A 23,193-nucleotide genomic window follows, 5' to 3' on the forward strand; every position below is an offset into this window, starting at 1 on the left:
TGAGCCCAGGGGCCCGGCACTCCACCAGTGCGCTAGCCTGCCTCCCTCGCCCTAGCTTTTTGGCCCATCTCGGAACTTGATTCTCCTCTGAGCTCAGATCCTCCAGAAGTTGCCTGTAAGACGAGTCTAGGCGCTGAGTGCCTAGCTTCAGTGCCGGCCAGAGATGCCCAGTCTTAGTTGAAGATTGATACTTTTTATATTCTCTCCTAGCCTTTTTCCTAAGCAAGAAATCCATTTACCTTTCTTTTAACCAGAGTGATTCTAAAAATTTCATCTCAGGTTTTCTGCTACTTGTCAGATATCGCTGAGTAAGCTTAAACATTTTGGAGAAAGCAGCCGTGTTTCTAAATTGTCAGTAGAACATTTTTACCTCTCCCATTTAAACTTAAATAAGGCTTACCCTAGGCTGTCACCAACTTAATGCCCATGTTTGCTCAGTGTTGTGCGGGCCTCTCTCAGGACTGGGGAAAAGCTGACCCTGCGTGCTAAATTGCTTGTAGGTACTTTCTTGACATCTGAGCGGGAAACCTAAGAACTGCATAGCAGTGAAGTACTAATCTGTACACAGCCATACTAGTTTAGCTTATTAAACTTTATTGCAATAACAAAGTAATTATTTTTAATAAAAGCAGAGTGCCCATCGGCAAGAGGATGGTCCTGTCTCAGGCCAGCCCCCTTCCCTAGTGTGTCAGACCTGGGCTGATGGCAGTAGTCTTCTGGAATGTAACATTTATCCACTAGGTGTCATTATTTACCAATTCTGGCTTGTCCGTGCACTTGACGGTTGAGATCAAAGCCAGAGACAAGAATGTGAAATGAATCAAAATGGATTTAGGAAAGGGCACTTGTGGCTGGAATGCGTCTTGGTGGGGGGCCTTTTAAAGACGAGTGACATTTTTCTGATCACATCCCCTGGAAAGAGTCACTCCCCCTGCATTGTACTAGAGTCAGGTTTGCACCCTCAAATCTAGGTGGTCCTCCCTTCAAACATGTAGCCCTCCTGTGCCCGGCTGCCCCTGCCCTTCCCCTCTGGCTCCCGGCTCACGTGTCTTGGGTCATGGGAATCCACGGTAGAAAGACAAGTAAACAGTCGCTCCTGCCCAGACTGAGGTCTCCGGAGACCCAGAGTTAGGACACACATTCGAGAAGCCATGGGGCTGTGGGAGGGGGGAATGAGCATGTGTGGCACCTGGCACGAGGCACCTGGAGGGCTGCAGCAGGAAAGGAGCCTCCAACCTCATGTCCCCGTGTTCCTCCTCAGGCCGCAGGTGCCAGTCAAGGGCTGAGGATGGGCTCCTGCCTGTCCCATCCTCGCCCTCAGAGCCAGCCATTGTTGGTGAAATCCATGCGCAGCGCCTCCTCTTCATCAGGGCTCAGCTCCTGCAAGGGGGCCCGACAGGGGCCTCCGTAGTAGCCAAACCAGTCCATGGTTTTCTTCAGCCCCGGGATCCCGAAGCGCCGGGTCACCTGAGAAGCAGGGCCTGTTAGAAGAGCCTGGGGGATCCCTGCACAGATATACCCAGGACTCAGACATGTGTCACTCTCAGAAAGTTGGGGTTCCTGCCCTTCTCCCCCATTGAAGTGACTCCACCAAGTCTGCGACACCCAGGGTCAATCGGGAATCCAGATTATAGAGACCAGAAGGCAGGCCGGCTGTAGAGAACACAATGCTGAAACCTCAAATTAAGAGAGGAAGATGCCTCCTTTGGCTTTGGGAGAAAAATCCATCCCATGTGGAGGAGAGAAAACAACACTACAGGCTGGGCGCTAGAATGTGACTGGTCTATGACCCAGTTGCCTGGAACCTGACTTGGCACAGCAGGCCTGGGAGGCCAGGCACAGCCAGACCGCCACTCCCTGTGGCAGGGGCCTCCCTGACCCAACTCTAACTGCTCTCACGGGAAAAATAATGCATCTTTGTCCACAGAAGTTTCATTGTATAACCTTTTATCATTAACTTATGAGCTCTGAGAAAGTTCTCTTGCCCCCCAAAATGAGAGGGCTGGACATGATCTCTAAAGTCTTTTCCACTGACATGATGGACCATAGGCTGCTGTTGACTTAAAATCACGCTCGGAGTTTTACAGAAAACGATGCATCAAGTTTCTGTGCTTTTAGCCTGGCAACTGGTTATTTCATGCTGATCAGAAGTGACAGATGAATCTCTGAGTCCTTACAAACTAGGAAAGTACTCATTACTTAATAAAGTTGTATTTGGAGGGAAGGTAAAGCCTTAGAAGTATGAGCTTCTGAAGAATAAACAAACAAACCAAAAAAGGTTGTTTGGGATAAAAATGTCGGCAGCCTGGTGAAAGAGTGGCTAATAACTATTCACCACTAGAGGCCAGTAGGCCTTGGCAAGCCCCTTCTCTTCCCAGGCCTGGCCCCCCTAGCCGTGATGGTCTAATAACCCAGGCATTTCACCCAAAACCTGAGTAGGGTGGGAAAGACCTAGGAGAGAGTGTGGACACAAGACCTAGAGAAAAGCTTTCTCCCACCATAGGAGCCTGAAGATCTCTAATTTGCCCCTCTTTAGACACTGAGAAAGGGTTGGATGCTTTGGTGGTAAAGACTATGCAAAGTCCTAAATATAGCCAGGGCAGGAGCCTGGTGGGGTGGGAAGACGAAGGACATTGTGTTCGAGCAGGGCTGGGAAATAAGGTGACATCAAGGCGCTCTTGGGGTGGCTGAGCCTACAGCCCAGGCAGCAGGAAGGTGTTCCAGGAATTCCTGAGTGTGTGCCCAGAGCTGGCAGAGGAGGGGCAGAGCACAGGGTGAGGCAGGATGGCATGCAGAGCGTCGGATGGCAGCAAGCATCCTCTCTTCCCAAGGGGCAGCCCAAGCTGCTTCATCTATAAAATGACATGATGGCAACACCTATCCCATGTCACAAGAATTGAATGAGAAAAATGTCACTCTTAGACCAGACCCCAAAAGTCCTGGAAGCTTCTCCTCTTCCTGTCAAAGTGGTATACAGGTTCTGGGACCTTCTCTCTTACAGGTGGATGGGAGTGGGAAAGCAGAGGTCCCACCTCTGTGGACTGGCCAGTAGGTACGGTACAGCCTTTGCCCAATGGGACTCAGCTGAAAGGTCCTCATTTCTGCAGTTCTTACTTCCTGTTTGCAGAGCATCCTATCCCAGGAGAACCTTCACGTCCAGGGTGACTCGTGTGTGCCTCCTCAGCTGTCCTGTCTCTAAATCTGAGTTAATCTGCCCCTTCGGGGTAAAGACATAAACTGTGAGGGAGATCTGGAGCCTCCCATCACTTTGCCCAAATGCGGAACGTGGCCTCGCTCAGTCTGGGACTCTCGTCTCAGATGCAAAGCCTAAGGGGTAGGCGTGCCAGAAAACGCAGTCTTCGAGGTAAATAGTGAATGCAATTAAAAAAAATCAAAATCAATGCAAAAATATCCATAATGAACAGTGTCAAAGTTAAACGAAGACAGGATCCAACAGAAACATGCCATACTGTAGCCTGATGCAAAATAGGGCAATATGGTTCCTATATACCTTTCATTTTTAAAAAGATTTCATTTATTTAAAAGATTTAATTAATTAATTAATTTTTAGAGAGAGGGGAAGGGAGGGAGAAAGAGAGGGAGAGAAACATCGATGTGTGAGAGATCTTGCCTCTTGCGTGTCCTCAACTTGGGACCCGCTCTGCAACCCAGGAGTGTGCCCTGACCGGGAATGGAACAGGCGACCTTTCAGTCCACAGGCCAGTGCTCACTCCACTGAGCCACACCAGCCAGGGCTTGTGTATTTTTTTAATGGATTTTAGTGAGCGAGAGGAAGTGATGAGAATGAGAGAAACATCTATTTGTTGTTCCAGTTATTCATGCATTCATTGGCTGCTTCTTTTTTGTGCCCTGCCTGGAGATCAAACCCACAACCTGTGTACATTTTAATGGTTAATTTTTTTCTAAGAGTAGATTTGGGGAAAAATTGTTTTCATAAGTTTGCTTCCATTCAAGCCAGGGAAGTAAAATTATAACAAATTATGTTTTTGGTGTACATAAAATATTTAACACTAAAAGAAGGCTGTGTGTGAGCTTTAATATACCTACTTTTAAATTTTTCAGTATTTTTAATGTTCTGGGGGTTGGTGAAAAAAAATCACCATCTATAAAACTAACTAGAGCTTCTACTTCCAAGAAGATGGAATAGATGCACTTTTCCCTGTTCTTCCCAATACATACAACTAAAAATCCTTGCACATTATATAAAACAAGCATAATGAGAATCGGAGGGTAGAGAGAAGGAAGACTGACTGGGGACCTCAGGACCAAGGAACAACACTGGGGGGTTAGCTGGCCCAGACATGGAGGTGCAGGAGCCAGCGGCCCTGAAATGCCACTGAGCACAGACAACAAAAGCCCCAACAAAAGGTCATTCTCTCCAGTCAAGGAAAGGAGCAGCCTAGCAAGATGGAAATGCGAGATGGAATGCAAGAGATGGATGGCGTCCCCACCATCATCCAGGCCAGCAAGACTGAATGGGGAGCCAGATCTTCTGTCCCACAACTCAGCAGAAAAGAATGCTCCCCCCCATCCATGACGGATGGTCTCAGAGGAGGCCTAGTAAGGAGTCCTAGCTTCCCCCACTGTCTACCCTTAAGGAAGCCAGTCCCCACAGACCCACTAATGACGCCTGCAGAGGCCACATGGGAGAAGTGAGGAAGCACTCCCACCCTCCCCAGCCAAGGTTGCATCAGTGGAGGCCTAGTGCAGAGCTGAAAAAAATGTTAACCACCCCCCCCAAAACAATCTCCCGGCCTAGATGGTTTCACTGGAGAATTCCAAAAACTGTGTACAAAATGATTTGATATCAATTCTACAGAGCCTCCTCCAGAAAATAGAAGAGGAGGAGGGAATACTTTCCAATTGATTTATGAAGCTATTTTTATCCTGATACCAAAAATGAGACAAAGGTAGTACTAGAGAGAGAGAGAAGAAAACTACATACCAGTATCCCTCATGAATATAGACAGAAAAATCCTTAAAAAATATTAGCAAATGGAACTCAGCAATGTATAAAAAGGGTTACACACCCTGACTAAGTGGGGTCTATTCCAGGGATGCAAGTCTGGCTCAATATTTGAAAATTGTTAATGTCATCCACCATATTAACAGGCTAAAAAGGAAAAAAAATCACATGATCATATCAGTCAATGCAGGAAAACATTTGACCAAATTCAACACCCATTAACAACTTTAAAAAACTCTCTGAGAACTAGAATAGAGGGAGAACTTCCTCAACTTGATAACGAGCAGTTACAGAAAACGATAGCTTGCTCTGTACTTAATGGAGAAAGGCTGACTGTTTTCCCTTAAGATCAGGAGCAAGGCGAGGGTGTCTGCTGTCACCACGCTCCTTCAACATCATGCAGGAAGTCCTTGCCAGAGCAATAAGGCGAGAAAGGAACTAGAAGATATACCACCCCTACTTACAGAGGATATGATTGTCTGTAGAAAACCCCAAGGAATCTACAAAAAAACCCCTAGGACTAATAAGTGAGTTCAGCAAAGTCCTAAGATACAAGATAAACATGCAAAAACCAATGGTGTTTCTACACACTAACCATGACCTCACGAATAGTGAAATTAAGAATACAGTCCCATTTATAATCATTAAAAAATATGAGCCACTTAGGTGTAAATCTCTCAAAACTTGTACAGGATTTGTTTGCCAAAAACTACAAAATGCTGATGCAATAGATCAAAGGAAGTCTACACAGATGGAGAGACATCTCACATTCAAGAATTTGAAGACAACATAGGTAACACATCAATTGCCTCAAAATTGGCACAGGTGTAACACAATTCCTATCAGAATCCCAGCAAGAGTATTTGTAGATGTGGACCAGATTATTCTGAAATTTGCGTGGAAAGACAAAGGAATTCAACTGCCTAAAACAATATTGAGAAAACAAAGTGGGAAGAACCAGTCGGCCTGATCTTACGATTTGGGATATCCTACAGTAATCAAGACTGCAGGGTATCGCAGAGGGTGGATCAATGGAAAGAGAATCAAACCCATAAATAGACCCACACAAAGGCGCCCAACTGATTTCTGATAACAGCGAGACAGTCACTCAATAGAGGAAGGATCAACTTTTCAACAAATGCTGCTGGAACAAGTGGCTATCCATAGGCAAAAGTTACAAATAAATAAAATAAAATAGAACCTTGATCTAAGTCTCCCACTTTACATAAAAATTAACTCAAAATACCAGTAGTTCAAAAACGTATAAAAATATAAAACTATAAAACTTTTAGGGAAAAAGTTGGATAAAATCTTCACAATTTGATGGTAGGCAAACAGTTCTTAGTCTTAACATGAAAAGCATAAACATAAAAAATATTGATAAACTGGACATTATCAAAATCGAAAACTTTTGCTCTTCAAAAGACATTTTAAGAGAATGATAAGCTACTAACTGGGAGAAAATATTTGCAAACCACATATTTAACAAAGACCTAGTATCTAGGAGATATAATGAACTTCCAAAACCCAACAGTAAAACTAATAATAATAATCCAATTAGAAAATGGGCAAGTGACATAAAATGATATTTCATCTAAGAGCATATACAGATGGCAAATATATATGAAAAGAAGTTCAATAGCATTAGCCATAAGACACACACAAATGAAAACCACAGTGAAATAGCACCAACCCCTATCAGAAGGACTAAAATAAAAGATAGTCACAAGGTCAAGTGCTGGTAAGGATGCAGAAAAATTGGATCACCCATACGTTTACACTGATGAAAATGTAAAATGGTACAGTCACTCTGGAAAACAGTTTGGCAGTTTCTTAAAAAACTAAACATGCAACCATCACGTAACCCAGCAATTGTATACTTATCCTAGAAAAATGAAAAACATGTAAGTACCTGTTCCTAGCAGCTTTGAATAGCCAAATCTGGAAACACCTAGCTGTCCTTCAGCAGGGGAATGGCCAAACAAGTGGTGGCGTGGCCATACCATGAAATACCACTCACCCATAAGAAGGACCCACTGGGTGGAAGGTGGGTCGGTGGGGGTGGGGAGAGCGGTGGGGGGAAAATGGAGACAAGTGTACTTGAACCAAAAAAAAAAAAGGAACCACCTATTGACCCACGCAACACGTGGATGAATCTCCAGAAAATTATACCAAGTGAAAAGAGCCAATTTCAAAAGGTTATAGACTATATTATTTCATTTCTATAACAGCCTTGAACTGACAGAATCAAAACTGGTGAACTTGTGGCTTCCACAGGATAAAGAGGGGGCAGGAGCAGGGGACGAGAGAGTGTGGCTATAAAGAGTGACACGGCAGGGCTCCGTGTCAGGGTCCTGGCTGGGGTGTAGTTGCCACTGGGGGAAACTGGGAAGTGGGTGCATGGCTCTCCCTGTACTATGTTCATCTAAAACATACAGAAAAACATGTCTCTAGGGGCACTTTTTTTTTTTTTTTGGCTTCAGATTCCAGTATGGCTCCGCGCAGCATTGCCTGGCACTTGACAGCTTTCTACCTTGGCTCTTCCTGACTTGCCCGACGCAGACTTGGGGTATATGGTCAGACTGCAGAATAGACTATTTGAAGACAGAACTCTTCTGGGAAATCTGGGCTATGATACCTTCGGCGTTCCAATCATTCTCGCAGTCATTCTGGCTGTTCTTTTGTTTGTTTGTTTTATTGGTTTTTTTTAAAGGATCTGGCCCCTTATAAAGCTGGCATAAAGGCCGTGGTCCCTTTCTCTAGGTAGTGCATCCCTGCATAAGGTCCCAGGATGACTTATATCACAATCCTGAGTGATTGTGATATAAGTCACCTTTGTCTCAGGGCCTATGCATGGGCCTAAAAGATCACAATTTTAACTGGATTCCCTAAATGAATTCTAATGCACACTTAAGTTGGGGCTCAACTTCCTCTGAAGTCAAGATTTTCTGGGGAGGCACAAGGAGTTCCCACACTGGGATGTTCTCTAAAAGGACTTTCTGAAAGGAAATAGGCTGAGTGGGGATGCTTGTGGCCACCCTGACTCCCGCTCCAGTGAGGACACCTCCACCCCTAACCCTCTGCTGCCATTGGCAGGGAGCTCACCGCAGTGTTTGGCTCTATGAGGCGGTGCTGTAGCTTCTGGGCATCTTCCCATTGTCCTGTGAGGCAGAGTCGCTCCAGCTGGCACACCTGAGCCCCCAGGACATTGGCCAGGGCACACACGCCCCCCATGCCTCCTGCCCAAGAGTGAGATGCAGAACATCAGCCAGAGCCTCTTCTCTCAGAGAATTACGAACTCTGGCCCCCAGGACCTCTTTGTTCTGGGGAGCTAGGACGTGGATTTCTGTGCCACTGGGTGGCCATGTAAAAGGCACTCTCTGTGAGTCCACAGGGTACAGAGAGAAAAGCTGCCAGCATGTTTGAAGCAGAACCCTGCAGGCTGAGGGTCAGGAAGCAGAGCTTGAAGGCTAACTCAAGGACAGTTGCTTCCCTGCACTCCCCTCCTGCCAAAAAGGTCAAGTCCCACCTGACAGTTGACACCTCCACACTCCTCCACTAGCCTCCTGACTCACCAGTCCTGGAAGGGGGCGAAGTGGATGAGAAGCCTTTGTTCTTCTGAAATCTTATCCCCCCTCCCCCCGTGTGAATTCAGCCTGGAACAGGAGTGGGGGAGTGGACAGCACTCTGGACACAGGGCACTGGGAATTCCCTCCCATTGGCTGCATGAACTTGGTTGGACAAGTCACAGACCCTCTGGTCCTCTTTGTCCTCACCTGGAATGAATATGGGCTGGCTGTGATCGCAGAGGGCCCCGCCACTTCTGCCAGCCTGTGAGTGTGATGCTAAGGCTAAGTAGGGGGGCTTCAAAACTGGAGAGAGAGTAGGCAATTGGGAATGGACTAATAGCTGCCATTTATTGAATCCCTATTATGTGCCAAGCACGATGGCAGACAGAGGGCCAGCGCTCTCTCTCACAACACCTCCCCTGCTTTAACAGAGTAAAAACTCAGGCCTAGAGAGGTTGAGTACCTTGCCCACTGATACTCAGTGAATAAACGACAGAACTGAGATTCCAGCTCAGATTCCTGCAGCCTCCAGAGCCTGTGCTTTTTTCCATCTACCCCACTCTCAGGAATGAGGCATAACTGTGTGCTCCCTTCTTCCCCTGTACCTTTAGCAACGGTGATATGCAGAGGGGGATGTGCAAGGACCTAGGCAATGAGCCAAACTGTACACAGACCAGAGCCAATAGGACCCTGCAGGTTTGGAAAAGTAACTTAAATCTGTGTCAGCTGAAGGAGTAGATGCTCTTCCCCTCCCCCACCCCCCAGCTCCTTCTGGCTCAAATCCAACCTGAACCCAAGGACCTTGACCCCAAATGGACAAGAACAGTTGGTCTAATGGTGACATTCCTAAGTATCCTGGACTGGGACAGAGTCTGATCAGGCAGCTGAAGACCCCTGGCCCAGCCCTGCAGGTCTGAGCATTCGATCTAGCCTAGAACCAGAGAGAGAGGAAAATCGACTCTGGAATATAGAGAAGGACTTCAAGGCCTCTGTGAGATTAGAGGAACTAAATTTGTCACCTAAGCAGGGAGCTTGGGACTTAGAGCAAATTGCAGGCATCTCTATGACAGGCCAGGGTTTGTACATGACTGTCCTCCTCCACCAAAAACAAGGTCACTAACAAGCGCCCAGTGTCCAGACAAGCAAGCAGTGGGCTGGACTTCTGAGGTTTCAGAGCAAGCTTCAGAGGCCCTCTGCAGACCCAGCCCTGGCCCTCACAGTCTCTTCCAGCTGCCTGGGTGTATCTGGGTCACCCTTCACAGTGTGGGAGTGGCGGGAGGCCTACCCATGGCATAGCTGGCCAGCAGGAAGCCAGCCGATCCAGCCAACACCTGGAAATCCTGCCTCCTGGTCTTGTGAATCATCAGCCCGATTCTGGTCACCTGGAACAGCAAACCTGGTGTAAGTGGGGCCCAGAGCCTCAGGGCAGCCAGGGTGGGGGCTGGGCCAGTGTGGGCAGACGAGAGCCCAGGCCCCAGTGAGGTACACCCAAGTTCAGATAAGGCTCCCCGGGAAAGCCCACACGATCGAGAGAACCCAAACTGAAGCAGGCCCCAGAGCTGCCCTAAAGCTGGTAGCAAAAGAGAAGTGGGTGGTCCCTCAGCCAGGAGCTGCTGCCACTCACATCCCCGCCACTGTCCTTGATGCCGATGATATTCGGGTGCTGGGAAAGTGTGACCACTGTGTCCACAGGCAGGTCCAGCCCTGTGTTGGGTGGGACAGTGTATAGCACCACAGGAATTGGAGAGAGGTCAGCGACCTAAGGGACGAAAAGAGGGGAGAAGGTAGCTGCCAGGGCTCAACATGACCAGGCCAGGGAGCCCTGGTCATGTCCACCTACTGGACCAGAAGTCACAGTGCTCCACGCCCTGCTTATAAGCAGTAATAGTGGATAATAATTAGAGAGTGCTTTTATGTGCCAAGCACATAGTCCCAAGTTCTTTACAATTTGATAGAATTTAGTCCTCATAACAACCGTATGAAAAAGGTACCTTTATTCCTCCCATTTGAGAAAGGAGGAACAGTGACAGCACGCTTAGGGCAGTCAGCCAATGTCACACAGCTGGTACCTGGTGGCGTTTCTCCCCTTCTCCGGCTCACCACTCCGTTCCCAGCTCCTCGACCTCCTCTTCTCAGGCAGAGTCTCCCCCTCACTCAAGCCTCCCCTTGGTCCCAGACCTCAACCCTCTGCACCCCCCTCACACCCACCTTGGTGTAGTGGTGAATGAGGGCAGCGCTGTTCATGTGGCCGCGATAGTAGCAAGGGGTCACCACCAGGGCGGCGTCAGCCCCCACCTGGGCCATGCTCACAGTCATCTCCACCGTGGCTTGAGTAGCTGCGGGAGGAAAGAGGGAGTCTTCCAGGCCATGTGGGGCGAGAACAGGAGGAAGAAAGGCTGGGCTAGGACCCTGGGGCAAGCAAGGGGTGCAGAAGAGACAGACAAGTAGACTGGACCCAGCCCCCGGGCCAAGGAGCCTGGACTCCCACCCCCAGCCACCCCCAGGGCCCAGGGCATTATGGCCTCACACTCGCAGCCAGAGCCAGCTAGCAGGAGCTTGTCCTTGGGCATGGCCTGGCGCACGCGGCTCACCACCTCCAGGCGCTCACTGCTGGTCAGGAAAGGGAATTCGCCGTTGGAGCCCTGGACCACAAAGCCTGCAGGAGAGATCACATCACATCAGATCACATCAAGAGTCACCTTCCCATGCTCTTATGAACAACAGGGACATTCTGTTACCTTCGCCAGGGTTCCTACCTCCTGAAAACCATAGTTTTTCACACATTTCCTTCCCATCTTTGTCCTGATGCAGCCAGAATGTTTACCCAGTTGCAGTAACAGTGTTCCCACCATATTTTCTTTGCTTTAATGAACTGTTTTAGCCAGACCCCAAAGAAGAGGTAATAACATAATCCCCGGGTGGCACCCATGGCCACCCTCCCCTGGTCCCCTTCTCCTTCTTCCTCTTGCTGTCCTGACTCAGGGGTTATTGTTGCCAGTCATGTCTTTATACCCTTAAGACACACATTTGGACCCATAAACAAGACATAACAGGTTTTTTCACTATAAACTTTGTAGGAATGAAAGCAAATGTATGTATCTCCTGCAGTTTGCCGTTTTTGCCTGACATTGGGTTTCGAGCTTTGTCCGCAGCAGGACATGCAACTCTGAGTCGTTCATTTTTCGTTGTTATATAATACTCCATTGTGAGCTCAGACCACAGTTTACTTTTCACTCTCCCCTTGAGAACATTTAGAATGTTTTCTTGTTTTTATTTATTTATAACATTTTAAATATTTTATTTATTTATTTTTAGAGAGGGAGAGAAATGATGTGTAAGAGATACATTGATCGGTTGCCTCTCATATGCCCCCAACTGGGGACCTGGCCCACAGCCCAGGCATGTGCCCTGACTGGGAATGGAACTGGTAATATCTCGGTCCACAGGCTGACGCTAAAGCCGCTGAGCCATACCAGCCAGGGCTTGTTTTACTTATTTAGTTAAAATACTTGAAAAAAAATTTTAGAGGCAGGGAAAGGGAGGAAAAAAGAGAGGGAGAGAAACACGGATGTGAGAGAGAAATATCGATCAGCTGCTCTCCACATGAGGCCCGACTGGGGACCAAACCTGCAACCCAGGCATGTGCCTTGACTGGGAATCAAACCTGCGACCCTTTTGTTTGTGGGACGACGCCCAACCAACTGAGCTACACCGGCCAGAGTGGAATGTTTCCTTATTTTTCCTAGCAATGCTGAAACAAACATTTTCTGTGAAGTCTCGGTGCCCATGCGCAAGAGTTTCCCTGCGGTTTACTTAGGTGTGTAGTGGCCGAGTCAAACCTGTGTGTGTGCCTGCGCATGCCCTGCGTCTCTGTAATCAGCCAGTTCGCATCCCCAGCACAAAGAAGAGTCTATCAGTGCCCAGCATGCCAACACCGGGGGTGGTCAGCACTAATTTTTGCCAATTTTCTGGGTGAAAAGTGACATTTCATTCTTTTATTTTTTTAACTTTTCTATCTGAATTTTCACTGACCTTTCTACCATTTTCACTGAAATGGTTTCTAACATTACCAGTTAAAGGTGTCAACCCTTTTCTACCCATGAGAGACCAGCAGAATTGCCACTGTTCAGGTAAATGTAAAAGGAATGTTAGTAAAACCATTTGTCTCCTTTTTTAAAAAAAAACTTTCTCTTTCCTCTTCTTTCTCCTCTCTACCCCACTTTATTCCAAAATATATTTTTCTTCAATAGTTGGCAAATACAGCATAAAATACAACAAGATTATTAATAAATTTAAGTGTTTGGGAGGAAAAAAGAAAACAAATTCGGGAATGATACTGATTTCAAACCCCCTGCCGTACTGTTGGGAGCGATGGGCCATGAGTTGGACTTGGAGCTTCCCGACAAAGCTGAAAGGGAAACGCGGTCAGCTGACAGATATGCAGGACTCGAGACACAAGCGAGCAGCTGCCATGGAGAAACACAGTTTCCTGGCACCGGGACCAAGAGAGACTATTCCCGTGAGTCATCTTCAGGGGACACAGTGTGAGGTAGAGTCCGTGTTACGCCACAAAACTTTTCCCTGCTGCTCACTAGGCCATGAGATTCCACTGAGTAGATTGCCAGGGTAGCTCTGGATACTTTACATTTTTTCCAGGGTTTTGTTTTGTTGTGTTTTGTCTTGCTAACATTGCAGGGAACATCTTGAGGCAAATAGCTTTTGGCTTCTGTTGGATTGCCTCTTTAGGAGCAATTCCTCCATGTCAGGCCAATTCTTCTGTGTCAGGCTGGCAGCCGGTGGTAGGAGACTCCTCCTGTCTTGTTACATAAGGCCCCAGGGTTTTCCCAGTGGGTCATCCCCATTCATAGAGCTGCCAGCCCTGGAGAGGGCCCCAGGGCAGCCCTGGTTGGCCCAGCACCCTCTGATTTAGAGATCAAAGGGAGAGATCAAGCTTTTGCTACTCCCTTTAGTCAAATGGAAGAACATCTCTCCCCACAACTGTACCTGCCTTCCCTCCTCATCCCTCCTCATCCCTCCTCAAAGGGGGCTGAGGTGAGTTCTTGCTCCAGCCACTTCTTCAGCCATAGCCACTCACTCCCAAGTATCCCTTCATTCTGGGCGGTCAGTTCCAGCGGCCCCTGGGCCCCTCCACCAGTGGGGCTTCAACAGCAGGACAGCTGGGTCTAACACTCTGGGGGTTGAAGGAAGCCCCTGTGCTCAAGACTCCCAGTGGCCTCTTCCTTGTGTCATTTCAGGGAGCGTCTGACCCAGTCCTGACTCCTAAGAGGGAAGAAATGCCAGGCTAGGGAGAGAGAGAGTGGTCGAGTCAGGAAAGCACTGGATGCAAGTCACCTGGTGATTGAGCCAGTCACATCATGCATCACGCCTCTGAGTCTCTATTTCCTTTTTCTTTTTTTTAAAAAAAAATTTACTTATTTATTTTCAGAGAGAGGGGAAGGGAGGGAGAAAGAGAGGAAGAGAAACATCAGTGTTTGGTTGCCTCTTGCATACCCCCTACTGGGGACCTGGCCTGCAACCCAGGCATGTGCCCTGACTGGAATCAAACCGGCAACTTATCGGTTCACAGCCTGGTGCTCAGTCTGCTGAGCCACACCACCTAAGGCATCCATTTCCTTTTCTACGGGATGACAAAAATCATCTCAATCCTACCTTAGAGGGCTGTCCCTAAAGGTACAAAGAAGGAAATGTACAAGAAAGCTCTCTGAAATCTGTGAACTGCTGCCCCAAGAGCCTTCTCCTACTTGGCTGTCCAGTTTCAGGCCCCACATGACTCTGTTCTTGTAGAGAGGGGACTAGAGAAGAGGAGAAGGCCAGAGTCCCAGGTGGGAGTGAGGAAAATAAGAAGTGGACCAGGGCAGGAGAGTGACACTTTACCAGCTATGAGATCTTGAGCCAATGGCTTGACCAAAGCTCAGCTTCATCAAATGAAAAGTGGGGATAATATGAGCACCCTGTTCAAAGAGTTGTTGTGAAGCTTACATGAGATAGTTTGTAAAGTGCTTAGAACAGAACCTGGCGCTCGGTGTCAGCTGTAATTATTACAGAGTCAGGAGAAACTGCTCAAGCCTTCAATCAGGAGGGCGGCAGCGCTGGCTCTGAGGAGGATGGTGGGCGTGGGAGGGGAGACTGCCCTTGGACCTCTCAGGCCCCTCCAGCTGTAAGTCCAAAACACCCACTTGGAAAGCCTCTCCCCCTTGGTTATGCTGACCGTTCTGGGCAGCCAGGTGGCCTGGGAAGGGAAGTGGGTGTCTGGTGCTGGGGATGCACAAGCAACCTAGAGACTTACTGTGGCCAAAAGGAATCACAGGCTCTGCCACTGTTGTGTCCCTTGTCCCATCATCATTCCCACCTCCTCCGAGAAGTCTCCCTGGGATCTCTCCCCTGGACATCTCTCCTCTGAACTTCTACTACGTGTTCCTTGCCCTTCCTTGTGGCCTACTAAAAAATTCACAAAGGTCCTCGAACCCTTCAATCTCCTCCACCCCACCTGTGGGATTAGGCAAAATTTCTCAAGAGAGGAAATGTAATGGATGGCCTCCCAAGTCCTCCTGGGTTCTAGGCTCTGTAGTCCCTTTTCTGGCCGTTTCTCCTACCTTTTGTTTATCTCTCAATGTTGCCCTGCAGCCAAACTGACTGTCCAGATCACCCAGACACACTGCCTCCTTCCTGCCCCTGCACCTTTGCTCATGCTGTTCGTTCCCTTCTGCCTGGAACACCCTCCCAGCCTCAGCTCCCCCAGGGCTGTGAGGGCCACAGGGTCTTTCCTCCACGGCCCCCTTGTGTTCTCCACAGCACTGTGTTCTCCTCACGTGCACCTGCCCTACTTTGCCTGGAATTGCCAAGGTCAGGGATGGTGTCCCCCTCACTTTGGCTTCCTGCACGACATCTTCGTACGCTGCCAGTTGAGGGGTGTGCTAACAATATGCTGTGTAAAAGAACAACTGCCCCACACCTGGTCTGGGGCAGAACTCCTTTGTGATGTAATTCATAACAACCTCCCACAGGGAAGAAATGAACGTTCCTGACAAAACGCTTAAGCAATTTCTTGAGGAGCTTTAGTGGGTTGGAGCCTTGGTCTGGGAAACCAGCCACTCCCCTCCCCAGCTGACTTTCAGGCGAGAGTCTAGTGGCCATTAACTGTCCTTCTTGTAGCTAGTCTAACAGTGACTTCACCATTCTCTTTTCTTATGAAAATATCCTTTACCAGAGTGTATGTTTGAGTTGGCTGCTTAGTACCCATTTTCTTTACAGTGCAGCTGTAATGAAACTTCAATATGCACTCATAGCTAAGTTGTCTGAAAAATTTGACTTAATTCTGAACTGCTTTGAAATTTATAGAAAAGGTGCAAAATAGTATAGGAGATTTCCAAAGATCACTCACGTAGCCCCCATGACAGTGTCTTACCTAACTGTAGTTCAACATCAAACCAGGGAATTAACCTTGGTACCACACTAACTACAGATTTTATTTGAATTTTGCCAGTTGGAAACTTTTTAAAAGTGAAGATTCTGAAGTCACAATTAGCTAATCTTAAATTTTATGTAATAAGATTTTTTTTTAATCCTCACCTGAGGACATTATTTTCATTGCTTCTACAGAGAGGGAAAGAGAGAGAGAGAGAGAGAGAGAGAGAGAGAGAGAGGGACATTGATGGGAGAGAGAAGCACCAACTGGTTGCCTCCTGTGTGCGCCCAGACTGGGATCTGTGCTAAGATGATGGGTGGCACATGCCCATGCCAAGACCGGGGATAAAACCCCACGACCCAGGTATGTGCCCGGATTGGGAATCGAACACACAACCTTTTAGTTAAGGGAGAACACTCCAACCAACTGAGCCACACTGGCCAGAGCTATGTTGTAAGCTTTGAAGCCAAACTTCACCACTCTTGCCTTTTGTCTAATTAAGCAGCTTCCAACATTTGCCAGTGTGATTGACCCCATTTTTTCCAATTAAAGTTTTTATTATAAAGTATTTTAAATATACAAATATATATATATATCGGCATTTATATAAAGTCACTTATTAGTAACATCAAAAATATTTAAATATTCCCAACTCTGTAGCAAAACTCATAGGCAATATTTAGGATGTTGATAGATTTATCCATTTTTTGCAATGATTCTGCACACCTTCTCCCTGGAGTTTGAGGCCCACAGGTTGGAAACCACTGGTAAACCCATAATAGATGGAAATGGGAAGAAATGTCTACAGAAAGGCTTACTGGGGGCTAGCCAGTGCTGTGCCGCCGACTTCTCTCAGTTCCCGGCGGGAGACAACTGCCTCCCTTTAACTGCCTCACTGGGGGTCACCCGTTGCCTTAGAAATGGCTTCTTGGGACCCTGGAAAAGGAAGCAGGAGGTTGTCAGGGAGCACAGAAAGTGTCAGGACGTGCGGGAAGAGGGCAGGGATAAGCATGAGATAGGCAGACCCATCTGGGGTTGGTGAGCAAGGGACTGGGGTCAGAACAGGGCAGGGGCCTGGGTTTGGGCTTCCAGGTCAGCCAAAGCAGGGCCTTAACCCCAGGGACACGGCTGGCAGTCCGAGCCATCTCAGGCAGATCACATCTCTGAGACTCCGGAGCCTTGTCTGCATCATGGAGAGAATGCACGGGTCTCCCTCACAGGTCTATGCCGTAAAACTTAACACAGGGAGTGGTGCCCACCGAAGACTAACACATGCAAACCAACCCTCCAAAGAAGGGGCTGCTGGTTGTAGTAGCAGCAGCGACAATCCCAGCCCTGGCCGTGCTAATGTAAACGAGGAGAGAACATAGAGCACAGTAGCTCTAAGGGTGATGGGGGAGCACCACGGGGACCCCAACGGCCCGTGGGAGCAGGCAGGTAGAGAGGGGGCACTGCAGGGCGAGATGCCACATGATTGGAGGAGCCGCAGACCCAGTGAGGATGGCACCCACAGGACAGGGGCCTAGAGCCCACCCCGCTTACTCCCTTGCTTCTAGAAGTCTGTCTCATTTCCTCCTGACAATTTCTGGCTGCTCCCCCTTTCCCCGACAACTGCAGGTTGGTGGATGTGAAGCCCTCTGGAGATATTCCTTCCCCAGAACCTGAGACCCAGGGAAGCCATTTTATGGTGTCTCAAATCAGCCCAGTGAAAAGGCCCCAGGTCAAGGCTCACACCAAGAGGTCTGTGGGAGAAGGAGCCCTCTCCCCGTATTATTCCTGCCCAGCACTGAGGCTGGCCACAGAGCCCCCAGACTCAGACTGAGGGTGTACAAGGCTTTATTGGCTCAGTTCCAGGCTTGTGGCATCAGTGCGGGGCTGTCAGCTGCTCCTGGGATCTGCCTCATCTGTCTTCTCTCAGTGGGTGTACAGGGGCCTGTGAGTCTGTTTCAGTTGCTGTGCTTCTTCCCAGCTCTCCCTCCACGAGGGGCTGTCCTCTGTGGCAGACCCCGCTCATGAAGTCAGAGGGGCCCAGGACCCCTGTGGGGGCCTAAGGGGGAGGGGATCAGGGTGGAGCATCTTACTCTGGTCCACACAGGTTGTCCCCTGGGAGAGAAAACAGGCCTGTGGTTGTGTACCAACCCTGTTGGGGGAAGGGGCAGCTCCATCCGTGGTTAGGTGGCTTCGAAGGGGTGATAGGGCTGATGGCTGCGGTTGGGCAGGCTGTGGCTCTGATGGCTCAGGTGGCTTGGATGATCCTGGTGGCCATGGTGACTGTGGCCATGGAAGGTGTGTGTGTGGTTCATACCAGCTACAGTGGTTTCCCGCTGGGTGAGGAAATTGCTTTTCAGCTTTATCTCCACCTCCTGGAGGGCCTTCAGATCCTCCTGGTTGATGTCCTTGGGCTCCACGTGGCCCGAATTCTGGTAAACCATGGCACGTTGCATCATGGAGTTAGCCAGGTGCCGTCCCTTGGCGTCAATCTCCTTAGTGCTAGTAGCCACAGCGGCCCACGTAGCCTCATCTGTGGATGAGGACTCCCTGTGGGCCTCTTTGACCACTGAGGACCCAGATACCTTCTGCTTGTTGGGGAAGGGCCCCTGGTGCCGAGAGGTGCCTGCTTCTGCTTGTCTCGAGGAGGCGGTCTCCATGAGCATCACGGTGCTGGCCTCTCTGGGGCCACTCTCAGGCTGCAGAGGGGCATTACTGCTGTAGGTGGCCAGCTTCTCTTCGGAAAGGCGGCTAAAGTGAGACTTGATCCAGCTGTCATTCTGTGCTTTGTGGCATTGTGTGCTTTGTGGCTCGTGCTCATCTTGTAGAGACTCAGAAGCTATCTTCCTTCTCCTCTTCCTCTGAAGCCACAGTATGAGGCTTCCACCTCCAAGTAAGAGGACCGTCCCCAGCACCACCTTGCATGATGGCTGCTGGATGAGCTCCAAGAAGGTCTCCAGGACCCTACGCCAGGCAGGCAGCGCTAAGAGCACACTGGGAGTGGGGGAGCCCAGATGGTATGTTTCATGCTTATAAGGGCAAGCTCCCTGTGGGCGTCTGGCAGGCAGGTCCCCCGCTGCACCCTTCCTAGATGCCCCTCCCGCCTCAGCAATGAACCCCATTATGAGGTCCATTGGTGGGGGGGCAGGGTGGGGAGAGGCCACAGCATCCCTCTTGTCTAGCTTGGCAGGCATTGCCTGAGGGTGCAGGTTCTGTCTCCCACCCTGACAGCTGTCCCTAAGGTCAGTGGAAGGGCGGCTTCCTCAACTCTGAGTCCCTTCTGTCTTCTGCTTGTGACCCATTCTGCAGCTCAGTCCTCCTTATCTTCCAGTGTTTGGATTCTCTCCCTTACCACCCAGTGGCCCTCAGTGGGCAGAGACTGCTGGGTCAAGTTGGCCATGGTTGAAGGCCGCCCTTGACTGGGCTGGCACCCATTCCTGGCCACCTGAGGCCAGTGTCTTCCTCCATCTAGGACCCACATATGCCAACTCAGCATTCCATCCCCGCTGGCAACTCCCAGCCCCATTATGGAGCAAGGTCTAGAAGGAAAAGGGGCCCAGCAAGGAGCTCATTCTGGAATAACATGAGGTCACAAATGGACAGGTGGGGGTCAGCAGGGCTGAGAAGGCGGAACAGATAGGACAAAAGATGTCACTGGGCCCCAGATCCCTGGGGTCATTCCAGGATGGGGCTGCTACCTCTTGCCCTAGTGATGAACCTGTAACCTAGAATTCACCACCACCCAGCCCACCCCTGGAAATGGGCTCAGGGACGTTGTGAGCGGGTTGGCCAGTTGGCCAGGCTCTCTGTATGTGCAGACAACAGACGGCCTGGCCTACGATCCCACGCTATGCCTGGGGGCCTCTGCGGGAGGAAGCAGGCCTGGACCATGCTATTTTCCCACCCAGAGACATCTCACACATTTTTAAAAATGAAAAAAATGCCAAAAGGGGTTTGTAAAAAAATTGTAATATTTTAAACAAAACAGTTTATTTAACACAGTAATGGCTTTAATATACAAGAAAATATTCTATCCCATCACAAGAAACCATGGCCTAGTCCCCATACTAAGGGAATAAGACACCAGCGCAAGGTCTGTGGGAGCAGCAGCCCCCAGGTGGGCCGGAGCGGCGCCCCGGTCATCCAGTGCCCTCATTCGGAAATAACAACTCAAAGTTCATCTCTGAGGTAGTTTGTGGGAGTGAGTTCAGGACCAAATGTCCTCTCCGCAGCAACTCCACCGCTAGTCTGCAGTTTTAACTGTTATCTAAAAGAATACTCTCTATGCAAATGATCAGTTCAAAGTAACAATGAAAAAATAAAAAGACCTACAATAGTCAATAATATCGAATAACTACATATGGTGTTATATGGGTACTAGATTTATTGGGATGATCATTTTGTAAGTTATATAAATGTCTAATCATTGCATAATATTGTATATCAACTATAATTAAAAATTAAAAATAAAGAGCTACAGAGTCTTAGGCAATGCCTTCCCTACCAGTCTCTAGCTGCTCACTGATTCATCAAGGGCAGATTCCCCCTCTTTGGAGGACTTTCGAGTTCGGAGGCCTTGGCAATGTGGAAGGGGATGGTCCTCTCCTTGGTCCAGGAGTGCTGAACTGCAAAGTGGGGCAAGGATCGGGGAAGTGACACACAGATTCTGCAGCTAAGGTGGCTCACTGCTCCGTTCTGGGCATCTGGCTGTGTCCTGGGAGCAGTGATAGGACCTGATGGTTTTACGTGTTTTGTGCCAGGGCCTCATGCTTGAGCTCCTTGGGAGAAATGCATTGAACCCTATGGCTCAGTTCCCATTCTAAAATGAGGAAACTTCATTAGAGAGGTTCAGTGATTTCCCCAAAGTTGCTGTAATTGGTGAAACCAGAATTCTTTCCCAGTTGTCTAACTCCAGATGCTGGGCTCTTTCTACACAGCCCACCGCCTCTCCCTGAGCCCCTACTCAGAGATGAGGCGGGAGCAGGCGCCTGTGTGATGGTCTAGCATCCTGCCAAGTCTACTGCTGCCTGTGTTCCCTGGGCACCACCATACCCTCTGCAGGAGTTGGGGGTGGGGTGGGAGAGTCCAAAGAACCTGGGGGTCTCTGTGGATTCTCTGGGCAGCAGCATACATCAGGTGCAAAGTCTACCCTCCCCACCCCCTGTACTAAGGTGTCCTTGAACCTGGAAGGTGAAGCACAATCTTTTCTCCTCTTAGAGATTCAAGGAGCTCCTCACTTTGCTTCAAGAGAACAAGGCCTCAGCTCAGACATTCAGGCCCCAATGCCCTGAGCCCCAGCAGAAATTTACTTAAGAGTTTGGGCCGCAGCTCAACGTGGGGGTGGCCACAGGACATTCGTTGTCCTCTAGGGAAGGATCACATCACTTCAGCACTGAGATATAGATGAATGGGGTCTCAGTCAGGCCAGCAGTCAGTCCGAAACAGCTTCGCCCACAGTTCCAATAGTACTGTCATTCTAATAATTGTTATTATTGGAATCAATACTCTGTAACTCACAGCATGCATTCTCCCAACCATCGTATGCGATGGGCATTATTACTCCCAGGTGTCAGATGGTGGGGCTGAAGTTTAGAGGGACTAGCTCACAGCTAAGTCTGTGGCAGAACTGTGATTTGAATCTAGAACCCATGTCCCTTTTTTAAAAAATCCTCACCCGAGGATGTTTATTGAATTTAGAGAGAAAGGAAGGAAGGGAGGGAGGGAGAGAGAAACATTGATTGGTTTCCTCCCGTGTGAGCCCCAATGGGGAACTGATCCCGCAACATAGGTATGTGCCCTGACCGGGAATCAAATCTGTAACCTTTTGGTGTTTGGGATGACATTCGAACCCACTGAGCCATCCGGCCGGGCTAGAGTCCACGTTCTTAACAGCTCCACTCACTGCCTCAGTTGCAGCCACTCCATTCCCAAAGCTGGTGCTGCCCAGGTGCTGTAGAAATCACCTGAACTCAGGCAGTCAGTGCGGTGGAGCGAAACTCAGCACGGCTGTGCAGGGAGACCTGGGTTCAAAGCCCAGCCCAGCCATGTACTAGTGAGTAACTTCGGGCCAATGACCATGTCCGAAGTTACACAGGCGTTTACTGAGCCTCGTCTTCCCATCTGTGAAGTGGGGCTGTTGAGAGTACTGCCTCAGGGAGTTGTCTCCAGCGAAGGACGAGGGCGGGCAGGGCAGGACGGGAGGAATTTCCCACTTCTGTCCTCACTCACTGTGCTGGTGGCTGTTACGTGTTGAGTGCTGCAGATAGGATCTGGGCCCCGGCCTCAGCGAGGGAAGACCAGTGTGCATGGGGAAGTGAGTCAGAGGACCCAGAACAGGAATGAATTTGGCTAAAGGAAGCTTTGCCCGGAAGACTGTAAACAAGGCTCTGAGGGAAACGAGCCTGCTGGCTGGGCTGCCACCTGGCACCCTGGCCACCCTCGCACCTGCACGGAGTGCCTGCTGGACAAGGACGTTCACACCCACTATGTGGTCTGATCCCCATGCTAATGCTGAGAGCGAAGACGGTGTTTTAGCTGTTTACAGCTGCGGGGGCTGAGGCAGAAGAGGTTCAGTCAAGGTCACAGGCCAGCTTCCCACCTATCTCCTGACGTCAGACCAGTGCCCTCTGTCCCTGTCCCATAATAAAATGACCCCAGGGTGGTCCACTGTTTCTGAGCGGCTTGACAGAACCCGTGTGCCTTCCTCTGGCCTCTGGCTGAAGAGAGCAGCGTCATTCACATCTCCCCCGAGCCCCACAGTGGACAGGCCCACTTACCTCTGAAGGGGAAGGTGCCCAGTTTGTGCAGATTCTCCTCCAGTTTCCCATAGTCCACCTCTGCAGTGGCAGTGAAGGGGGTGGTCACAGGGGGGTAGATGCCTGCGATGTCCACTTTCCTCCCCTCCCCTGAAGTTCGGCCCCCCACATTCCTAGATAAGCCCCTGCTCAGCCCCTGCCTCACAGAGGACAAGACTCGGGGGCCCAACATCTCCACAGGAAGCCTGAGGTCCAGCTAGCCCCTGCCCTTACAGGGGGCTGAGTTTGGACTCCTTGTTACCCCTGTTAATGATCAATGTGTCTAGTTAAAAATTTGCTGCCCCGTTACTTGTCAGCCCTGGGGCAGGCTGGGCTGGGTGTCCCCAGGGTCAAAGGCTAGGTCTGTAGGTCCCGGGGGCTCTTCCTGTCTCTGGAGAACAGCTAGAGAAATGCCACAATCCCATGTCC

The 23,193-nt window shown here is 49.5% G+C and overlaps 2 protein-coding genes across 4 annotated transcripts; both read right to left on the reverse strand.

The window, feature by feature from the left end:
* Nucleotides 1-931: 931 nt before the first annotated feature.
* HOGA1 (4-hydroxy-2-oxoglutarate aldolase 1) lies at nucleotides 932-23,013 on the reverse strand. 3 transcript variants are annotated; one of them, XM_024563226.3, is made up of 7 exons: nucleotides 22,747-23,011; nucleotides 11,084-11,212; nucleotides 10,765-10,892; nucleotides 10,181-10,315; nucleotides 9,842-9,938; nucleotides 8,093-8,226; nucleotides 932-1,467 (listed from the first exon to the last, which is right to left on the reverse strand). In XM_024563226.3, exons 1-7 carry the CDS (start codon nucleotides 22,955-22,957, stop codon nucleotides 1,318-1,320), a joined length of 984 nt encoding a protein of 327 aa, XP_024418994.2. In that variant the 5' UTR covers nucleotides 22,958-23,011; the 3' UTR covers nucleotides 932-1,317. The 3 variants fall into 3 exon arrangements, with proteins under 3 accessions (XP_024418994.2, XP_045053449.2, XP_045053450.2); XM_045197514.2 differs by having other exon boundaries at nucleotides 1,392-1,505; nucleotides 22,747-23,012; XM_045197515.2 differs by lacking the exon at nucleotides 932-1,467 and adding an exon at nucleotides 3,538-3,681 and having other exon boundaries at nucleotides 22,747-23,013.
* C4H10orf62 (chromosome 4 C10orf62 homolog) lies at nucleotides 18,154-21,524 on the reverse strand. Its single transcript, XM_024563188.2, has 3 exons — nucleotides 21,488-21,524; nucleotides 20,493-20,595; nucleotides 18,154-18,934 (listed from the first exon to the last, which is right to left on the reverse strand). Exons 1-3 carry the CDS (start codon nucleotides 21,522-21,524, stop codon nucleotides 18,154-18,156), a joined length of 921 nt encoding a protein of 306 aa, XP_024418956.2.
* Nucleotides 23,014-23,193: the final 180 nt, after the last annotated feature.

This window comes from Desmodus rotundus, chromosome 4 (assembly GCF_022682495.2).
Source record: "Desmodus rotundus isolate HL8 chromosome 4, HLdesRot8A.1, whole genome shotgun sequence".
Lineage (NCBI taxonomy): Eukaryota > Metazoa > Chordata > Mammalia > Chiroptera > Phyllostomidae > Desmodus > Desmodus rotundus.

Excerpts from the sequence above, each read along its gene's own strand:
- C4H10orf62 (XM_024563188.2), bottom strand. The coding sequence starts at position 21,524 with ATGCCCATCGCATACGATGGTTGGGAGAATGCATGCT. Across the intron at positions 20,596-21,487 it reads TGGTTGGGAGAATGCATGCT|TTCAGCACTCCTGGACCAAG; the intron begins GTGAGTTACAGA and ends CCCACTTTGCAG. Across the intron at positions 18,935-20,492 it reads AATCTGCCCTTGATGAATCA|GGTCCTGGAGACCTTCTTGG; the intron begins GTGAGCAGCTAG and ends TGCCTGGCGTAG.
- HOGA1 (XM_024563226.3), bottom strand. The coding sequence starts at position 22,957 with ATGTTGGGCCCCCGAGTCTTGTCCTCTGTGAGGCAGGGGCTGAGCAGG. Across the intron at positions 11,213-22,746 it reads GGGCACCTTCCCCTTCAGAG|GCTTTGTGGTCCAGGGCTCC; the intron begins GTAAGTGGGCCT and ends TCTCTCCTGCAG. Across the intron at positions 10,316-10,764 it reads TCATTCACCACTACACCAAG|GTCGCTGACCTCTCTCCAAT; the intron begins GTGGGTGTGAGG and ends TTCGTCCCTTAG.